At 42.2% G+C, this 22,347-nt stretch overlaps 1 protein-coding gene across 17 annotated transcripts in view; it reads left to right on the top strand.

Moving 5' to 3' along the window:
- The window catches only part of EML1 (EMAP like 1), a 130,456-nt gene that overhangs the window by 33,675 nt on the left and 74,434 nt on the right, over window positions 1-22,347 (top strand). For 3 of the 17 annotated variants that reach the window (XM_055716733.1, XM_055716732.1, XM_055716730.1), the window contains exon 1: window positions 11,510-11,746. The exons of 12 other annotated variants lie outside the window; for them this stretch is intronic. In XM_055716733.1, coding sequence (XP_055572708.1) covers window positions 11,680-11,746 — 67 coding nt within the window. In that variant the 5' untranslated portion in view covers window positions 11,510-11,679. Of the gene's footprint in view, window positions 1-11,506; window positions 11,747-22,347 lie in introns of those variants that run through there. 2 more of the 17 variants (XM_055716726.1, XM_055716736.1) reach the window with 2 other exon arrangements.

Raw genomic sequence — 22,347 nt, 5'->3', positions numbered from 1 at the left:
CCCAACCAGTTATTACTCATCTTTCAGCAGATAATGCCTGTCTAAATGTAGTCCCTTGGACTGGTCCTTAGTACATTTCATCTTGCTTTTACAGATAGTTCCCTCAAGCTGCCAAGACCTTTTTTTAAAGTTTAATCTGCCTGTTGACTAGCATACTTGCAGAGCTCCCAGGCTGTGACCTGCACATTTACTAAGTGGGTCTTCTGCTCCCTTTTCAGTCACTAATGAAAACGTGGACTATAATGGGACGAAGGACAAAACTGTGCAGAATCATGTTTCATAGACCCTTCTATTTTCTGTGACTTTTTAGGTATGATTACCTGAATAGTCTTATACCTGTTAGAACAGGTGTAGCAGGGTCAGCAACGCTGCATTTCCTTATTTGCTTATGGGAGTATCATGAGTGTGCAAAAAGCCTTACTGAAGTTGAGTTATACAACACCAACTGCCTTTCCCCTGTTCGCAGCACAATACAGTCATAGAAAGAACTAGACTGGCTTGACGGACTTCGTTCATAAAACTGAAGCTGAATGCTGCCCACTTCCCCTTTATCTTCTAGATAGTCTCCCCTATATCTTCTAAATAGTTTGTTTAAAAAATCCTAAATGTTGCAGCAAGAATTGGATTTACAGACTGATTGATAATCTGCTATCTTATTTCCCCCCATTTTAAAGACAGGCACCATGCTTTCCTATTTCTGACCCTCTGACACCCTATACATCTAGTCACTCAGAGACAATAACTACCTGTCCTGGGATCAGTCTGGCCATTAAGCATCCTAAGATGAAGGTAATGAGCCTAGCTAATCTGAAAAAAGGCATCTGAATACAGTGCAGCCATGAGATGAATCGAACTGCAGAACTAATTGATCCTAGTAACAATCATCTATTCGCTAGGTTAATTTTCAGTTGGATCAGCTGCCCCAGCCGGATCCCTGCATGCCCTGACAAGTCGCTGTGGCAGTGGGATGCAGGAGGGCAACGAGGAAGTGGGAATGGAGTGGAGCAGGGAGGGTGTAACTACATTTTTCAGCAACACGTTTGTTGAAATACAGCTTTAATGGAGACAGATACAAACCAGTCATTAATCCCTTCTACTTCCCCCATGTCATCTATCGATAACTGTCTTGCACCCCTGAGTAGCGGACCAGCACTCTCCTGGTCTTCTTTGTATGTATTTGTAGAATGACATCTTGTTACCTCACTGTCCCTGCTTGTATCTTGTTTGGTGCTTTCATCTTTCTGATTTTACCTCAACATATTTTTGCTGTGCATCCATATTTATCCTGAAGAGTTCAATCCCTTTCCTTATACTTTCTTCTGGCCAGGTCAGAAAGGGGCTTGTGATGAAGCCAGGAACTTCATTACCGCATTTCCTTCTCCTTCCTCTACACCGGGATAACTTGAGCTTCTGAGCTTCAAGGGAAAACATGCAGGGATAGAAAAACCCTGGGTTGCAGTCTTCATATGCTATATTTCCTGATTTCACATGGAAGGAAATGATGAATGAATGACACAGCAAAATCTCTTCATCAGATAAATGGAAAAAGTACAAAATGTTAAACCATATCAAGACTGTCCCCTAATCGTATTGCTTGAATACGATATAACTCCGAACAGGAGGTAGACCATGGAGGGCATGAGCAAGAGAGAAAAGGATATTTTTTCTGCAGTCCTCCAGCAGTTCTGATCTGTTCAGCAGAGCTGAATATAAACAGATACTTTGCTGTGCTTCTGGTCTCTGATTGCATCATTTTCCACAAGTTCACATGTACGACAGCTAAAAATCATGAGCCATATATATTCTTTTCCAGCATAAAGTATTTAACTCCTTATTCTTGGATGGTCACCAAATGACATTCAAAAGAGTGATGTTGGAAAAAATGTCCTTTTACACAGTTTTATATGGGTTTGCTTTAAAACATCTTACTGATGTGAAATGAATGCCGTCAACTTCTTTGAAATGCATTTTTTTTTCTTAATTGGTCACGTGGCACTAAATTACATCAGTATTGCTAAGCTTTTTTTCCCCTGCTGAAATTATTGCTGAATAAGAAAATAGCTGCTAATGTCTTGAAATAAAAGATGTCATGAAGGAATGGGGAGATATTCTAGATGTGTAAATCTGAAAAATCTGGATCCAGAGGTTTGACTTTGCCAAAAACCTGTTTAGTTGAACGAAGGCTTTGATAAGCATTAAGCAGCTAGCTAGGTTATTTGTTGATTATGGCTGTATATAGCACCATAAAGCTATATAACACTTTTTCTAACAAATAGAAAGTAATGAAATCAAGACTTCAGCTGAAACTGACAGTGCTCTGCCAGGTTACACCAGATGAAGACTTGGCCCTTGGCCTATTCTACCCATCCTTTAGTCTAGCGGGACTCATTTACCTTCATGTGGGAATATTTGAAGGGAAGGTTTGGGGAAAAAATGCAAAATTCTTCATTGCAAGATTTCTCAGACATCTGTAAAACATACCATAAGCTGGTTATGGCCAAATATTCATTAAACAGGTACTTATATGTAAAAGAGCTGTTTAAGAGGAAAAATCTGAAGGAAAAGGCAGCAAGTGCCTGCATGACAGGGCTGCAGGCTGATGTTCAGAGCAAGATCCTAGCCTGGACTGCACGGTGGTCACGCAGTGTCCCTTGGCAACCTCCAGCCCTTCATAAGACAGTGCACACTGCAGGGGGTTTATGTTCTTAATTCTTTCGTTCATGGCTGCATCTGCTTGTATAATTTATGGCACACAGTACATATTTTTCTTTTGAGATCCATTCTATTCTTTATTCCAACATTTGTTCTGTCAGAGAGTGGTGGGGCAAGGAGGGGCTATTGGGCATCAGAAAGTTGAAAAGATCTTGTCTTCTTCCCCCTTTTTTTTCTTGAATTATGACTGTGCTAATAGCAAAATCCTTCTAGTTTCCATCCTTCCCCTTATCTGTAGCTCTGGTTTTCTCTTGCTTCTTTGAAAGCTTGAGAGAGAGATGTCAGGTGGTGAAATACTTAAGAATTAAACGGCTACATCAGGAAACATTTTTAAAATTAGGTAACTCGGTATCCAAAACAAATGCACGATTGTTCTTCATGCTTGGATGGCTGGCAGCCGGGTGGCAGGGCCTGGGCTGTTTCTCAGGGCTTCATTCAGAGACTGTCATTATATTGCCCCTATTACTTTTTCCTCTGTCCAGGACTCTCTTGAATGCCACCACCAAAGAGAAGAATGCCACGCATGGCTTCCCCTGAGGAGGATTAGTAATCCTACACCTGGCACTGGCTGGCAGAGGTCTTTTAAGAACAACCAGCATTCTTTTCCTAAAAGCCAAATATTTTATTACTGTATGGACCTGATCCTGCAATTTAAATCCCTATGTCTATTGACATCCCTGGGCAATTCAGTGAAGGCTTCTTCGGTTCAACCATTTACTTTGTTGCATTTTATTTCTGAAGTTTTATATGTCAAAAGGAGATGAAAAGTGCAATTTATCTAAATTTCTGGATACACTTGCTATGAATCTGTAGAAAGAAATTACATTGAAAAAACACATGCAATACAAAATTGCTTTGATCACATCGTGGGCCTTGGGTGATTGCACAGACCAGAACAAAAAAGTTTCTTCCAAGCCAAATTCTCTTCCAAAGTAAATAAAAATGTTTAATTCAAAACAAAACTATAGTTATCCACAAAAATAAAAGCTACAGCCCATGCTGGAAATTAGTGTAAAGTAGTGTTGAAAACTGTAGGAAAGGATTGTTCCCTGTTGCTTTTTTCTTGAGCCAGCCAAGTTTAGATCAGCTGATGATTTAACTGTTTTATTCCATGCCGAGGTTGTGTCTTGGGATCTTGTATGGGGAAAGCAGAAATGGGCTGAGGCAGCAAAAGCAGTGGAGGGATGAAGGTCTCAATGTAGGTGGTCTTGGGATTTGGCAGATATCAAAGGAATCTGCGAGTGTAGTAGGCTGAATGTCCTGCCTGTCCCTTGTAGGTCATCCTGCCTTCCACCCTCTTGCTCCTCCACGCACTTGGGAAAAGCTCATGGAAATTCAATGAGTTTGAACCAGTGGAATTTCTATTGTCCATTGCAGAAATAACCCACACTGTAGAAATGGAATATTGTCTTCTTTCTTCCCTTACCTCTTTTGGAACAATTAATATTGTATTTGATGAAAGATGCAGGAGATGGATAAGCAAAACATGAAGCTAAGTTAGTTGAGGCAGTAAATGGGCATATGTGATGACAGGAGTTAAGATTACAGGTAAACTCTCCAGAACTACTTTCTATGCTTTGTCTAGCAGCACAAATTAGCTTTTCCAATAAATCCCTAACTAAAAGCAAGAATAACATATGAAATCACTAGAAGAAATGCAGTATTTTTTCCGATTACCTCTCAGAAGACACTTGCCATAGTTCATTTTCCATATCTGGGCAAATTTCCAGAAACATAAATTACCAATTTTAGCTCTTATTGCAAATGTAGGAAGTGACATAAATGAGATTAGCTAGCCCTTCTAACTTTAATATATTGAACGGATGTGGTGCTTCATCTTACACATACATTTTTATGTGTGCTTTATTATTTACATGGCTGACAGTAAATTTTCCTAGTATGCATTGGTTCCCATGAGATGCCCTTAATTGTGCTGGATCCTGAAATCAGTGGAACAGTGACATGGGAAGGTGAAAAAATATTACTATTCATTCTGATAAGGCACAAGTTTAAACCACCATCCTACTGACCAGGAAACATAAAAAGTGATGTTGAGATACCTCCCTCTGTTCACAGGTGCTGTGAATATCTGTTTGCAGAGGAGAGAGACTTCTCTCTCACAGCGTGGCTGACATATATCATTTGGACATATATCCTGTTTTCTGCCTCTGGGTTTTACACATTCTTGTAAATTGTTACAGTAAAATTAAAATGCTTATTCTAAAAATTGAACAGAAGGACTACTTTAGTACCACTGTTTAAAAATGGCGATTTTTGTGTATACCTTGAATAGTCAATTTGCTATGCTGTTATTTAAGCACCATTAAAAAAAAAAAATCTACATTATAGTTTGCTCTACTCTTATTCTTCTGTCATAGAACTCAGAAGCCATAGATTTATATCACTTTGTATATGGCTTTGTATAAACCAGATAGTAAATCGTAACAAAATATGACTTAAATATATGCATAAAATAGGCTTGTGGAATATTTATTGTCACAATAACATCTTCATAATCATAACATAAAAATTAAAACAAGACCAGTGATCTCAGCCATGTGCAGGAGAACTATCCATGTGGTGCTAGACACACAAAAGCATCTCTTTTTCATACTTATTGAAAAGATTTCTCAATACCTACATGCCTGGGGCTCCCTGAGGTTTCAGAGGGTGCAGAAAAGATGCTTCTGCTGAGAGGGAATTCCCAGTGGGGAATGACACAGACCTGTAGGGGTGGCCCTCCTGTGCCTTGGCTGATGAGCTGGTGACCCTGTGCCACAGCTGTTGTACATGTGCCAAAGCTGTTGTACATGAAATCAGAGAAGCCACTCTCACACGAGGTAGGATTTGTGCCCCTGAACACACAGATCTCAAACTGCTCTGCTAGAGGAAGCTTTCAGCCTCTACTGAGGGCAAAAGCCACCTAAAATAGGGTTGCAGTGCTGAGCTAGAATTGAAAACTTTAAAGGAGTAATTTTCAAGAGCGGATGGATCATTTTTCATGTGATGCCATGCATCATTGTGCCTCTTCACATCCACCTCTCAGAGTATTAATATCTCAGAAATGCTATTCCCATCAGCACAGATTGCACAGAAGGTGGAAAAGGAGTTGCATTCCTGTGTATCTGTAGTGTATTTCGCTTCTCATCAGTTCAGTACCATAATGTTCTGTCTATCGATGTAGTAAGTCTGCAGCTGGCCATTACATACATTGATGTGCATTGAACCCAACTTGTTCAGGGACCTTATAAAAATAAAGGTATTTCTATTGCAGGCACTATGCTTGAAAGCATTTAATAATAAATACCTTCAGTGTTTGCAGGCAGGGTAGTTTAATGGTTAGTGCACTCAATTGGTAGTTATTCTACTTTGATTCTGTCGCTAACTTCCCGGCATGACTTTGGCTGTTTCATGTTTTCCCTCTCATTTTCCAAGTAAGTAAAATAAAGACAACACTTAATTCAAAAAGGTGGTGCAAGTCTGAAAGCACTGCTGTTTGCTGAGTAGCCTCCCATCTGTGAATGGGGAGAGTCATAGATTATTCTTTTCATCCTCAAAGTCTTCTCTTTGTATTTACAAATGAATCAACCTGCAAAGCAATATGTTTTGGGTTTTGTTGGGTTTTTTTGTTTGGGTTTTTTTTTTCCTCTGGGCATTATGATTAAGAATATTCTTACTAATTATAGGGAAATTTCCACAATTCCAATATATGTCATTCAAAACATGATGTATACAGATATATTGCAACATATTTTCATTTGGATTGTAAACCATGCATACCTTTGATGGTTTCATCCCACATTTGTTATATTGTATATTTAATGCGCTCAGGCTGTGCTGGCATAACGGTGATCCTCCCCTTATACCCCATCTTTCCCACATGCATGAAGTGTGCTTTGTAGTGACATTCATGTAGACCCCTGCTGTGGCTGAAACACTGGAGTTCTGCTATTTAGAATGAACGATTATTCCAGTGGTTGAAGTGTTTTCACAAAGGAGACTGGGCGGCAAGGCACTTCTTCCTTTCCTACACCACAGTAGGAGAGGAAATCCTTATCTGAGCTTATGATACGATCCTGACAGAGACCCCCACTCTAATACCTGGAGATAGTTTAGCCGTGAGGAAAAGCTACTTCTGAAGAATGAAAATCTGTTCACCACATGAAATTCTCTTTAAAAAAACAATCAATCTCTGCTGCTGCTTGCTGAAGAGAAAGGGCAAACAAAACAGAAGAAAAAAATATCTGTCTAAATCAGGATTTCAGCAGACTTCAGGCAGGTAAACACAAAACTTAATCCCAGAGCCCTTCTCTGCTAAATGCTGATCTCATCCTGCAAGTGCCTAAACCCCAGGCACTGCACTGGTTCTTCCTTCTCGAGGGCTCCTGCAGTGCATAGCCTGCTGCTGCTGCTGCTGCTGCTGGCCATTGCAGCTGCCCAGCGCTGGACCCCGTGCCGAAGCACCCGTGTCCTCCAACGCTGAGGCAGAGGAAGGCATCAGTGAAATGTGGTCTGTGCTCTGACTCCAGCCTTCAGCCCACTTAACTCCCAGTGCTGGTAATGAATGGCTGGAAGAGGGGCCCATTTCTTCTGGATTGAATGAGTGATGTAAGATTCAGGGAGAAGCACATGCGTGGTACCTTGTGTTTTGGAACGCAGTCTGAGGCCAGGCACCGAGTGTTGCAGTGCTTCAGTTTTTTAATGGCTGAAACCTCTGACTCACAGAGGAAAAGCAAAACTTGAACAAACATGCAGTTTAAAACCTTCCAGGCTTGAGCAGATACTGACTGCTGCATTAAGTAAGACTGTAAATGGTGAAATGGATTAAATCTTAGATGGAAACATGGTGAGCTGCAGAACTGAGCTCAGGTCCCTTTGATCATGCTGCAGTAAAGGTGACCTATCAGATGATCGCTAAAGAGCTTGAGGGGGTCTTCAGAAGTTAGTCATGGTAAAATAGATGCTATATCCACTGACAATTTTTAGCAAAATCAGCACATTTGCTGATGGTGCTAGGTGCTTTGCCAGATGAAGATCTCTCTAGTTACAAAATAGATCAGTGTGTGCAGCCGCCATCCAAGCTTTCCTGATCTGTTCAGCACACATGCATTGCGCTGACCTAAAGAACCTTCCAGCCCCGGTGGTGAACCGAGCCTTCATCTCCCGTAACCTCTGCGAAGGACCCACTACACCTGTTGCCATTAGCAGCTCTGCACAGCAGGCTTTGCCACCGACATCCAAATCCCAATGTCCATCCCTTACCGAGTGCCATCATCCCAGGCCCTGAACAAGCCTGCAGAAGGCAATGAATGGCACCCAGCACAGTTGTCAGGTATGAGAGCAGGCCGTCCAAGCTATCACCAAATGGCAAAACCAGCCTGATGCTGTTAAATGACAGAGCCACAGAAATGACCCAGAAGCGAAAGTCCCTCTTCAAAAGTCCTTCTCTACCAGCCAGGTGAAATGTGCTTATATTTGGCTTTTTGCCTCAATATTATTGCTAAATGTAAACAGTATGGGTATAAGACTCATATAATCAGTGTCTGCTATTCTAGTAATTTTAAAAGGATACTGTAACTTAGATTTCTTTGTTTCATATTGACATGGTGACTGGGACAGCTTGCTCTTGACTTGAGAGTATCATTAGTTATAACACTGTACAATTCTATACTGTTGAGAGTTATGAACTATGACACTTCTGATGTGAACCTGCTGCAGGGTATCTTTTTTCATTTATTAGTAATGCAAAAGAAAGAGAAATAAAAAAGGAACAGGAATACAAAGACCATAAAAATTATTTGACTATAGCCTATTAACAGGGAGTGAAAACAAGGCTTCTTTGTCCTAAAATTGGAGAATTATACACCTGAAAATTCAGCTAGGGATGGGTAAAAGCTCTTTTGTTTTCACTTAGCAAATAATATTTTGTATTACACTACTGAATAGAAATGAAACTTAAATCATTAGTTACAAAATACAGCTTTCAAAAATGTAACATCACAGTTTCTGACACTACCAACAATAAGCATGCGCAAACATATGGCAACAAATCCCTTCCAGATACACCGGTCCCACTGTGTTGTGTATGGGATGGCACACTCCCATCTGCATGATTTCCCATTTTCTGGTGCACTACCTTTGATCTATACAAATGATTAAATGTATAGTTTACTGAAAAATGGACAATAAAAAGAAGTGTTTTCTTTGTTTCACTATACCGGCAGAATTCCCAGAGATGCATTAGTGCATCCTTATCCATTGTCCCATTGTTCCCACAGCCAGACTGATTTTTTTTTTTCATTTTGTGCCTTGTGGGGCAGTTTAGTGTATTAAGATTGCAACAGGTCTCGAAATCATTGCAATTAAACTATGAAACCGGTTTCCTTTTCTGATCCTTGCTCTCAGAATACAATGGCATCATAACAGCACCTAGAGACCAGGGCTGAGATCATTTCTGTCCCATCACTGAGCTGATTTGCAGCATGGTGAGCTGATAGGCTTCACCGACACCTTCACAACTAATTTTGGTGGGTAATCTATCATGAGGTTTTAGATGTTGTATCTTCCTTTAATGATGCTGCATTCAGATCAGGTTTAGATTTGAGTTTCTAAGTGACTTTTAATTTCTGCTTTTTGCAGTGGAGCTGCATTGCCCCTTTTTGGCCTTTCTTCTGCTTTGGCAGATATCATAAAAGTTATTGGGTGTTTACTACTCTTTGTAGCACTTTCACTGTCAACACATTTTTTACCACAGACATAATACTTTTAGACAGCATAGGCCTCATAGACTCCTTTGCCAAAACTTGCACATCTGACGGAGGTACAGGTTAAGCTAACATTGATATCTTATGTCATGCACACCACCTGTGCTGAAACTGTTTCCAGCTAGTGGAAAATCAGCATATTAAGCCACTTCTCAACCTCAAAAAGAATAACTTAATCATGGTAATAGTGTTTTAATATGAAGGAAATTCTTCATTAAAAATTGTATTCAAAATAAGCTTAATTTTTCTATTGTTGTAACTTGTCTGCCAAAAATCCCATGCATGTGTTTCTGTGTGTACAATTTTTTAGATTATGACATCTTTGAAAAGTTTGATGGCTTATGAATGAAAAGGTCATGAGAAAACCTAAGGGACCTGTGTTAATTTTAAAGATGAGAAAGAATCATGGCTCATTTAAAACATTAAGAAAATCTATTGTCTTCAGTATCATTGAAGCAATTCTCTCTTCCATGCCTTTTTATATAATTAAACTACCACAAACTTCTGTTATTTTATTGCCCATAGCTATAAAATGCCGTTGTTTTTGTCAGATACAAATTAAGCACTATAGGCTGGGTAAGTACTTGTGTTGGAGATGACATCAGCTCTACCGATATTGGCACTGGCAATTCAGGAGGGAGCACTTTGCACTCTGCTTTAATATGGAACTGATATCTCTGCCTAATTTTACAGCATATTTTTGTGTTAGCACTACCATGGTTTAGTGGTTGGTGAAAAGACTCGTATATACCAAACCCATGCCTGTAAATGGATCTGCGTGATGGAACTCCCCTGCAAAAAGCTCCTGAAAGGACTGAGACCTGAAGACAAGCTTTTTAAAGTGCTGTGACATCTTTTTAAGATCAAAGGTGCTAAAGATAAGCAATGCACTACTTTTCTTGTGTCCCTTGAGGAGCTTGAAATAAAAACGCCTTTCAGTCACCGGACACTCCAACATCCCTAGCACAGAAATTGAAGCCCATAAGGCATAAGGTAATTTTACAGTATTACTAGCCACCGGTTTTGTGCCACTACCCTCATCTCACCATGAACGGATGTTAAACCTAGATAAATGTATTAAACCCAGCTGGAATTATTTTAGTATCCTGTACAGGAAAAATGTATAACGTTCTTCAAACTAGACAGCCCAAATCGTATAAAACGGCACAACAAATTACAGTATGTATCTTTTTGTGTGCGTGTTATTGTAAGAGAGTATCAGTTACAGCATTATCTTGACAACTCTATCCGGCAGCCAGCCGAATCGTCACCGAAATCGGTGGAGGCCAGAAGGTGCTATTACACGCAGGCTGTTGCTTCAGTGCAAGCGGCGAGAGGAGCTTGAACCGACCTGGCAGCAAGCAGCGAGTGGCTGCAGCGAGGAGGGATGCTGAGCTCACGGCGCGGCGCTCTGCCCCGGCAGCTACCGCGCAGCGTGTGCGGGGAGCCCGGCGCGGCGCTCCCCGTGCCGCTCGCTGCGCGCCCGGCGGGTGCTGCCCCCCGCAGGGCCGGGAGGCGCCTCCGCCCCGCCTCGCCCCGATCTGGGAGCCCGTCTCGGCGCGCCCCGCGGGCAGGCGGCCGGCACGGCCCCTCGGCGCCGCGGGGAACCGGGGCTCGCCCCGCGTTCAGACGAGGGCCGGGCTTGGCGGCGCGGGGGCGGCCAGGCCCGGCCCGGCGCGGGGGCTCGGCGGAGCCGCTGAGGGGAAATGGCCGCGCCGCCGAACGACGCGGCGCCGCTCCCCGCTCGCCCTAGCGGTGCCCCGGCCCTCCCCGCCGCCCGGCGGCTCCCCTCCCACCAGACCCCGCCGGCCCGCTCTGACAGGGCCCCGCCGCCGCGGCGCCGCGATCTCCCTTCCGCCTGCGAGCCGCGGGGCGGAGGCCGCGCCGCCCGCCGCAGAGCCGCCGGGCCAGCCGCCGCCGGGCGCGGAGCAGCGCCGCGGCCGGTGCGGAGAGCGCGCCCGCCGCCCCCCCGCCGCCGCGCCGTGACGGCGCCCCGCCCCGCCCCGCGGGTCTCCCCCCTCGCCTCAGCGGCGGAGCGGCCGCCGCCCCAGCCGCGGCGGAGTGAATGGGTTGCCATGGCAACTGAGTGAGGCAGGCAGCAGGCCGCCGCGGCCCCAGCCGCCTCCGCTCCTCAGCGTGTGGGCGAGGAGGCAGCGGGCGGCCGCCGGGACAGCCGAGGGGAGGCCGGGAGCGCAGCGGCAGGATGGAGGACGGCTTCTCCAGCTACAGCAGCCTCTACGACACCTCCTCGCTGCTCCAGTTCTGCAACGGTAGGGGCGGGGGCCGCCTCCCGCGGCCGTCCCCGGCGAGCGGCGGGGTCCCGGCGCCCCGGCGGGGCGGAGACGGAGGCCGGCGCGGGGAAGGCAGCGCCGGGAGCGGGCCTGTCCGAGGCTGCCGGCGTCGCCCCCGCCGCCCAGGGCCAGCCTGGCCGCGCGGCGTAACTCGGGGAGAGGGGCGGGAGGAGGAGGAGGAGGAGGAGGGAGGAAACTTCACCCCCCTCAGCCTCCCCCGTTATACAGCGGGAAACCTGCCAGCCCTGGGCGCGGGGTGCCCCTGCGAGCAACTTCTGCGCCTCCGCCGCGGGGATGTGTACAGATATGTGTGCGAACGTGTGTATGTATCATAGATACGCGTGTGCCTGCCTCAGAGGCAGGTCTGGTAGCCCGAGCGATCACCCACCGCTATGTGTCCCCGCTGCGCCTATGCCAACCTGCACACACATGTCTGTGTGTCTGTCTGTGTGTGTGTGTACAGCCGAGCAGCGAGCGCACGCCGGTGACCCTGCGGCGCGCAGTGGCGGCCGTCCCGGCGGTGCGGGGGACAGGTGTCCTTCCGCCCGCGCCCCGCTCCGCGCCCTCCCGCGGACCCCCCCGCCGCCCTCCGCACCAGCCAGGGGCAGGTTTTGGCCGGCTTGATCCCCCTGCAGAGTTCAGGTAGCTGACCTGAACTGATTTTTCCTTCTGTTCTCTTGGAAGGTGGGGGTTGTGGTGGTGGTGGCATCGCCAGGGTGGTGGGGTGACTGGAGCTGCTGGGCTGCAGTGACAGGTTGTAAAAAAGGAAGAAGGAGGCGAGGAGCTGCCAGGATCCTCAGAGGAGGTATTTGGGGATTGGCCTGCATAGTATTTGGGATTATCCAGCTAGCTGGTGTTTAGTGTTGTTTGGGGGGAAATAAATCTGGTATTGTAAATGTTACAAAGAGTTCTTCATAGTAAACTTTATGCTCAAAACCACCTTATTTTGAGTCTAGTTATTGCTTTCTAACAGCAAACTTGCGAGCATTTGTAATCCCATATTTCATTGAAAATTGATTTTTGGAGCTCTTATTCCTCTAGATTTTAGTAGTGGTCTGGCTTTCTGCTGCTGTCTGAGCTGCTGGAGTCGGGTTCATATTAAATTGCATCATGACAGCAACTGCATCAAACATAGCTGCCTCTTCTCTTGGAAGAAATGAAGATGATAAATTCCACGTGATTTTCTTTGTCGTGTGGAGCGAGAAAGGGACAGGTTAGCAGAAAACTAATACGTGCAGACTTTGAGATTGCAGGAGCAGTTTTTCAGTGCGTGATGAGTGGTGCATGGGGGCTATGCATTGTGTGCTGACGCCGTACGGATTCTCAGAGCTTTTCAGGAGGGAAAACTATGACTCTGTACAGGGGTTGTACGCTAATAGCAGATGCCTGTTTTGCCTAAACCTAGTAAATATTTCATTTAAGTATTTTAACCCCCCCCAAACATGCAGCAATGTATTTCAGAGTTTATACCCTAACCCATTTATAAGCAAGCTGTCTTCCTACTAAAATCCCTGGGCTTTGCTTTTGCTAGTGTCACACGTCATACTTTGCATGATTGTAGCATGCATGTGGGAGCAGTAGGAGTAGCAACACTTTCTGAATAGTTTGAATAAGCAGAGTAGCTTATTTCTGAGAACTGTCACATTGATTTTGTAACTCTGAGCACCTATTACACATGATGGAAATAAGCCATATGTATTTGTGCTGTACATAGGTTTTAAAATCTTTGTTAATCCTTAAATACTATGCTCTAGAATGTGTTACAAGATTGCTTGCCTAGCTGTCATCTCATTGTAGATAGTGAGCTCAAGGGTTGTTGTAAACTTGTATTATTCTGTGTTTATGAAAGAAACTGGTTGAATTCAGAAACTTTTTATGTGTTAGCCTTCATTGAAACTGTATTAGAAGAGATGAAGAACAAGAGAATAAGGCGAATAAGGCCTTGGAGACTGCCTTGAGGTGGTCAGATACTTCACACAGACACACATGACCTGTGAGGAAGAAAGTACAGATAGAGGATGCCAGTGAGGTTTTTGAGGTTAAAAAGGAAAATAAAATTGCTTTACAGGGAAGTGGAAAGCTCTTGTAAGTGTCATGGGTAGTATGAAAGATGATGTGAAGTTGTGAGTGGAGCAGGCATGAAGAAGAACCAAACAGAGAGCAAGAAAGTGGTGGAGATGTAAAGGAGAATGTGGTTTTGATATAGGGTAAAGTGAAATACAGAAATGGCTGGTAAGCACTCCAAGTGGTCATTGCTGTACGTTGTAAGGTTTGCTGTTCTGAACCTAGAAGAAAGGATTTCATTTTAGTTTTACAAATAAAGACACGATGGAATTTTCTGATGGTCTCAAACTGAAGAAACGATGAAGAGACTGCCTTGTACGTATTGTGTTTGGAAAGACCAGGATACAAAGCCTGTTCTCCTGTAAAAATAACTGTGGATCAGCTGTAGGGTAACGACTGAACTCTAGCCTGGGTCCAAGGATGGCTGAACTTTTTCCTGAAGTGTTAGTGGTCCCTTCTCCCTGCTCGGGAGAGTGGCAGCCACAGAAGGAATAGAGGAGGAAGGGAGCAGTGGTGGGCAGGAGGTTGTGATGGGGGAGACAGGATCTTCGCTATTGGACCTAGTCAGATTGCAAAGGAGTAATATGAGGGCAAACTTACCCCAAGCTTCCCTTTCGCTCTAGAAAGGGCTCTGGATTCAGGAGAATAATTTGGGTCTTCCCCCACTCCACTTTTTTATTCATATGCAGATCTAGTCTGCATGATTGTTTAATAAGGTATTTTAAATATGTTAAGTGAAGAAAGAAGGAAGAGAAGAAAGAGGTGAGGAAAATATGTTCGTTTTGAGCTGCCTGTCTAAAATCTAGGGCAAATATTTAGCACAGCTAGTTCAAAGACACCTACTTTCTTCAACTGGTTTACAGAGCAGTAAGGGTAGGGTTGGCGTTTGAGAAATGTGTTAATGAACGCAAGTGTCAGTCTGAGATAGTATCAAAGCAAGAAATATTAACTTCCACTGTGATTTTAGGCAAGTTATTTCATTCTTGTTGCCTTAGTTTCCTTAGCTCTAAACTCAGAGGAAAATACATACCTATTTTGGAGGAGTTTATCACATTTGTTTGAAATCTCCCTCTTAACTTTCAGAGGACAGTCTCTTCAGATACACAAAGTGCTTTGCTAGTGGCTGTGCCTATTCTGTTTGTTTAAGACAGACACTAAAATAACTCATTTTCATGCCTGTCTAAGGGCAGTTCTCAACTTACATCTCGCTTTCTAGGTAAAGAACAATACTGTTGATTTATTTTGCATGTTGAAAAATAAAGTTTGTTTAACTGTGCCTGGTTATAGGTACCTTCCTTGCTATTGATGTAGCTTTTATGGAGTTCTTAGGTAGAAAGCCATTATGTTTATCTGCAGTCAATCAGGGTGTTAGTAATGTGTTATTTAAGCTGAAGGTAAAAGTGGTAGGATCCTGATAAGGCAAGGTAGCGTCGAGGTTTTTAGCGTCTGCTTAAAAACTGATGGAGAGAACCATGCTGGACATGAAACTACAGAGCAAGGCACGTACTGGAATTCTAGACAGTGCTCATCTTGCCTCCAGCTGATTTATTGAGCTGCAAGAGTGATCAGTCGTGATTATAGGCAGGTTGGGGAGGCACGTAGAATGTGGGCAGAGGTTTGTGGGTCCTCTGACCGCAATTCCTTATCCATTTATAGCCATAATAACGACCTAATAAACATGGCCTTCATGCTAATGGCTGTGGGCAGGATTATTAGGCATATAAAATAATGTAAAGGGTGAAATCTATGATTCCTGTCCTCTGCAAAATGCATGTCTGGACTTAGAGAAGGAAGTGACAATTTATCCTTGATCTGTTTACAACTTGTAGCATCTTTTTAATATCCTTCATCTGGCTAATGGGAGATTTGTAGCTGTCAAAACACCATTTTTGCAATTACAGGTTCCTTGTTTGACAGAAACTTCAAATTTAGAGTATCTGGGTAAAGCAGTAAAAAAAGTGTGAAGCAAATTCTTTCTTAATGGAATTGATTTCTTTGGCAAGGGATTTCATAATAGTAATTACCGTTCTGTTAAAACTGATTACCTGAAGTGTAATAAGTGTAATTGCTAATAGGAAAATTCGGAGTTTGAGAAAATTTTGAAGTGATAACTATATTAACATTTATGAAAAAAAGCACACAGAATAATAAAAAATACCCTCTTTAAAAAGTAACAGTTCCATTTTGCTCCTTCCCTCCCCCCAAAATCACTAAATCATATTATTATGATTTTTGACAGGTAATAGTTCTGATAACTCTCAGTCATGAAAAGTAAATAGAGTGAATCAGTTCATATACTAGTTGTGGTCAGTTTATTTCCAGTTTGAATCTTCCGCTTCTGTAATTATCCACCATTACTGAAAATAAATTGAATATATGTACCTTTTCTCTCTCTGACTTGTGTATCTACAAGTGGAGTGATGCCCTGTCAGCGAGGAAGTGAACACCACAAACAGGAAACCTTTTTGGACAGTTATTCTGGCAGCTGGCTCTTCTTTCCCATTTGAATCTCATGCTTCCTCTCCCTAATGTTCTGAAATACAGCCAGTTACCCTTTTCCTACAGCTGGACCAAAATCACACAATGTAGGATGGATTAGGGAAGGAACAATGGTAAATCGAGCCTTACAGCTTTCAGGTCACTAGTTCAAATCTGTCCAGGGTTGGAAGAGACTGTAATTTGTTTTATTGTGATCACTTCCTAGGAATAATGCAAAGCAAGATTGTATTTAATTTGGTTCTCAGTGGGCAGATTCATACTGTGTGTATGAAAAGATGTTGCAAGCATGTTCAGAAAGCTATTGCAAACATGTTAATAGCATTACTCATGTTTGTTGTTTTTCTCAAAGTCCTGTAACAACAGCAGACAAACAAGGCTTTCTCATGTTTCATCTCTAGACCTATTCCCTCCAGGACAGCAGCGTGTTTTGAACTCAGCACTGGAGGAGATACCCTACATGAAGGTTCTATCAGTTTTGTAGGACAGTAGAAGATATTATTACCTAAGAAAATGCTGTCTAAGCAGTTCTGGTTTTTTCTTTCATTGAGATTTGTTCTGGCTCTTACAATTGAATTCTTAAATGTAATGCTGGATTGGACTTTGCAGTAAGTATCTGTTTCACACGTTTTGAAGCTCTATAGAATATAAGGTTGTTTGTTGTTTTGTTTTGGTTTTTTTTTTTCTGTCAGCTTGCTTCTAGAACTTACTTTCTTCTGTCCTGGAATAAAGGGGAGGGGTGGCGTAGAGACACACATTTTTTGGTATGTGCAGTAATTGAATGCAGAATAAATCAGTACACTATGAAATTAAAATAACTTGCTGTAATGGACACTTTCACAATATATATTGTTAGCCTATTAAAGCTCGAACTATTATTTTTAATAAGACACTATATAAGTAAAATGAATTTGTTGCCCTTTAATTAGCTGTGTATTTCTAAATAATGAATTATTAAAGCTCATTTTAGTCATGGATAGTGTTAATTGTAGTTACTGGAATTTAATTTTTCATTTGCTCCCCTCCCCCCTCTCCTGTATTTTTTTTGTTAACTAAACTTTTAAAAACAAATGAAAATGTAGACCAGTCATGAGAGAATCCTTCGGTGATAGTCAAACCTCAATAGAGAATCTGTGTCAGTGTTAGCAGTATGGAGAGAAACTACAAGTATCAAGTATTTTATCATGAATAAAACAACATACAGAATTGCAAATTAAAGGATTGGGCTCTCAGCAGAAAAACATGCTTTATCTGATCTTGAAGGAGTTTTTAAAAAATTTAATAGTACTTTAACAGAGTTGATAGATTATGTGTTTTAAATTCTAATTAAGATTAGCAAAACTCAAGATTCTTTTATTAAAACTTAAGCCACGTGCAAACAATTGAAATAAGGATTAAAACTGTATTAGAACTACATTATTAAAAAGTGAATAGATGAGGATACAGGGAGTACACCAGTCAGTGACATACATTTTAATAGTTTTTTTCCTGACTTCCCTTCCGCTTCTCCTTTCCTTAGAAATTTAACATGCAGATTTTAAAGTTGATGCTGCTGTTCTTTTGTCAAGAGAAATTGTGTGACGCTGTAATGAAGAACCTGTCTTTTAATCATTAAAATCTCGAGAAAGATGTGAGAAAATAAGTAGGAAGGTTGCTTGAATTGGTATAATGACTGAATTTTTTGAGTGGTGCTTGCTGTTTGGAAATGAGGCTAATTGTGCAACCATAAGGGATTGTGAAAGCTTAGAGGGAGTGCAGAAGGAACTACGGATGGTTATTTTCTTCCATGAAACACAATTTTAAATGTTTGTCCATTACATAATTAAAGTGTGGAAGTAGCTCCCTGAGGTTTTTTAGGGAGATGGGGTGGGGATAATGATATGTTAACATGATTTCACTAAATTAATTCTTTGGAAAGTAATTAAGTGAGATTGTCCACACTCCATTACTTCCAAAGAGTAAAATCTGACATGGTCCATCATTTTCTTGTCTTGCTTTGAAATGACTGATTATTGAATAAATATAATATATTCTTTTGAAAACCAGTATTGCAGGTCTATAGCAGTGTTTTAGATATTGTGGACTGTATCAGCTAATTGCCTTTTTGAATTTAAAATCTGAAATAAACACCTCATTGTGATAAAAGCAGTTTGCAGTTCTTGATAGCATAGACCCTGTATTTGACTGGAAACTTACGTAAGCTTCCTGCAAACAGGAAAGAAGAAGTATTTTTTGTTTTTAAGTATAACTTCTATAATCTGTTGCAGGTCAGTATATGAAACATTGCTACTGGCTTATGGTCATCTCAGAATTGTGTGTGAATGGGCACCTAAGCTAAGCTTTAAAATGTAAGGTTCCTAAGGTACAGAATAATGAGCACATTTCAATAGGTAAATAGAAAAGAGAGAGAAACAGTCATTGTTCCGAGCTAGTAAAGGCAAATACTTTTTAATTTAAACTTTGTAAATAACCTTGTATTGCATGAAAACTACATGTTTCTTTTTCTTTTTCAACACAATTGTGTTGAACAGCCAAACAAACAGAAACAGCTTTTGAGATTTCCCACTGCAGCTTCTGTACACCCAAGTGGGGATGACTGGGCAGTGGTGTGGAGAATTTCCCTGAGGCTGCGGAAAGTTTTTGTATCCTGAAGTCAGGAAGAGTTAGGAGCAGCTCATTTTTATTGTTATTATTATTTTCCTTTGTGGGAAAAAACAAAATCATCCTGAACCCTGAAAAAGACACTGATGGGCAGTTTCGTATTTATGTTTACTAAAACCAGTTACCACTTCATTGCTTCCTTTCCCCTTCCCCGTCCAACATTTCCCAAACTGTTTTAGGCAGAGCTATTGCTGCCTGGAAAGCATCCTCCCATCTTCCCAGTGGAGATGGTACTTTAAACAGCTCGCAGGGTCTTGCAGGTGGGTCCTTCTCCTGACCCTGAAGTAGGCACATCAGGCTTAGTGTGCTACACGACATGGTCCTGCTTCTCAGTGTCTAATGAATTGCACGCTGGTGGAGGATGGCTTCTTGGAGGTGGGCAAGGTCTGCAGCTAGGTGGGTGGTCTGGTGAGGCTGGCTGGGCTGCAGGGGGCAGCGGGGTCTTTATCTAAACTGATAAAAACTTTACAGGCATTAACACAGCCTGAGACTTGAACAAGTATCTGCATTGCTGCCCTTTTGCTTTATGTTTTCCAAATATAGGCCAAAATAAAAGGGCTGTGACAGCCAGGACTGTGCTCAAGCAATCTGAAAAATCAGGCCACCTTTTCTAGGTTCCTAACTGTGAACCTAGAAGTTGAATTTTGAATTGAATTTTAAAATTTAATTAAAGGAGTTCCTGCCCATGGGTTATATGAGGCATGGATATAAGGCATGTTTATAATAGCTCAGTTTAACACAGTAAGCAATTACTGATGTGATTTGGGGTAAGAGATGAAATCGTGATGCTGTACAGCAATAGAAGTTTGGCTGTGGACTTCAGTAGGACTGCAATACAGAGCTAACTATAATGTTATGCACTGAGGGAGGTGTGACGGTAGGTTTTTTCTTTTTCTTCCTTTTGTGCTAGACAGCGCGTGTGTGTGTGTGTGAGATCCCTGTGGTGACTGTGTTCAGTTTAGAAATAAGCAATTTCCTCTGTGTTCAGATGTTTTAATGAGCTGATTAGGGATCCTTTGGGACAAAAGATTTTATACATACAATTTTTAAGTTAAGCATTTATATTTTTTTGCACGGCTGGAGGCCTTTTTTTACTGAGTAGTGAGAAAAGATCCATTTTTTAAAATTTGGTGCTTTGGTGTGTGGTCTGGCTGATGTGTAGGTTGGGGTCAGCTACCAGTGGCATACAGGTAAGCCTTTCTCAAATAGTAAGCTGCAGGATCTGCAGCCAAAGGGCAGAATACTTTAAAAGAGGTATATCTAAGATGCCTTAGCTCGAAGATCCTGTATTTTAGCGCTATGCCTACATTAGCAGGAAATGTGGAACAAGAGGAAGAAATCTGTAAAGCAAAACAGTTCGTGGTGAGGACAGGTATCCATAGGTTTCTGCATTTGCCTGGACTGGCTCTAATCTGATGCTGTGTGCCAAACACACATCAGCACTTGAGCGCTCCTGGTGTGCAGCAGGAATGCACTTCCAAGGCTTGGCCACAATATGAACCAAAGAGGGGTGAGTGGTGATGATGTGTGAGCACCCTCTGGGTCTAAATTGAGGTATGTATTAGGGAGCCAGTGGTTGGCAGTCAGTGCTGCTGTGGCACCTAGAGCTGGGCCAGTTGTGCTGTCATCTTCTTTGAGAGACATTGTCTCTCAGTCACTTACCATCATTCTTTCTAATTTGGGAAGAAAGATGACTGGTACAATACTTCCGAAGAGTTGTCTACTTGCTTTTCTTGAGAAGAGATTCTTAATATCATGAACAAGGGACCATAGGACTTGGGCTCGAGCACTTCGTAATTCTGATGATTTATTAATGGTTTATCAAAAGCTCATTCTGGACACTGATCATGTTTAGAACTGAAAATTAACTCTTGACTTCTTTTGAGTAAAGCTTAATGGATCAGATGAATCTAAAATCGAGGCTTTACATTTAAAACAGTTCTGATTTATTGAAAGGTCTGAGCCCGCTCATTGTAAAGGGGGAATACGGGTGTAGTGGTTTACCTGGCCTTGTTATTATTTAATAGCTCAGTGTTTCCACCTCTGTTTTTAAAGCTAAATAAACAGGCTACAAATAGTAAGGTTTTTGGTTATGGGTTTCCCCCGACCCCCCATCCCCCTCCCGGTATTATTGATTAACGTATGGTGAATTTTGCTTAGGTTGTTGCTACATTTGATAGTGTATTTATCTGAAAGACTTAGGATATTATCTGCACAAGTCTGAAAAAATGCTTCTGACTACAACAGCAGTAGTCTTTCAGAAGAAATGTATAGCTGAATTAAATAATTGTTTATTTAATTGTTAATTAAATAATTAAGTGAACTGTATTACAGCTGTCTTTTATGACCTGGATGCTTTGTTTTGGGTTTTGGAAGCAGTTAAAAAAGAGTTGTGGGATTAAATGTTCCCCTGTGAAATTGAAAAATGTTTGCTGTTGTGTTAAGCAAATGCTTTATAACTAAAATTCATGGAAGCTGGAAAATATGTTGTTTGGTATGGTCTCCTAAGAGCAGTATATCTGTATCTGCTCATTTTTTATGGAGTTCACGGTTGTAAGGCATTAAGGTGAAACTTTACAGCAGCGAACAGGGTAGTGTGGTTTACTCCAGCATTGTCTCATGTGTAAGTTATTTGAGAGATTCCGTTCTGTAGCTGTCATTGCTAGGTAGGAGATGTTTGCCAGGACCCTAACCTCCTACATGAAGGTATACCCCTGGGTCATTGATATGCTTATTTCTAAAATGTGTTTAAACAGGGAGAGTCAATACCAGGGCAACCTACTACTTTTTTTTTTTTTTTTTTTCCCCCCTTTTGTTCACCTTGCTCCCCGGCAAAGCTAAACTGAAAGAACCCTTTTCCCTTTTATCTGCTTCTTTTCATAAAATTTGCCTTATTTCTGATCCATATTGATGTAATAAAGTCATTCTAACTAGTAACTTTGAAGATGAGTAATACTTACGTGATGATGTTTCAGTTTCTTCAATTAAATGAAAAAATACAATGTAACAGAGCTGGGGCAACTGAATAAGGGACGTTAAAGATGACAGGCTTGGTCCTTCAGACATAATGGGGTAAAAGGGTGTATAGGGTTGCTTAGGTGTAAATGTTAACAAACCAGAGAACTGTGAGAGCTGGAAGATAGTACTGTAAAATTCAGGAGACTGAGGTTAAGTGGATTCTGGTCTTGGAGGCAAACCTGGTGCCTCCACCAGCCATCCGTTCCCATTTTCAGGCTACAATAGCTCGGGCAGATAAGCTAACGCAGACCATGGGTCTGCTTGGGAGGAAGGTCTTGCTTCCTCTTCCCTCTCTTGCTCACTGTAGTTTTACCCACTCAACACTTGACAGACTAATTTGT

The sequence above is a fragment of the Falco cherrug genome, chromosome 7 (genome assembly GCF_023634085.1).
Source record: "Falco cherrug isolate bFalChe1 chromosome 7, bFalChe1.pri, whole genome shotgun sequence".
Lineage (NCBI taxonomy): Eukaryota > Metazoa > Chordata > Aves > Falconiformes > Falconidae > Falco > Falco cherrug.
This window is presented reverse-complemented; position numbering and strand designations above follow the sequence as displayed.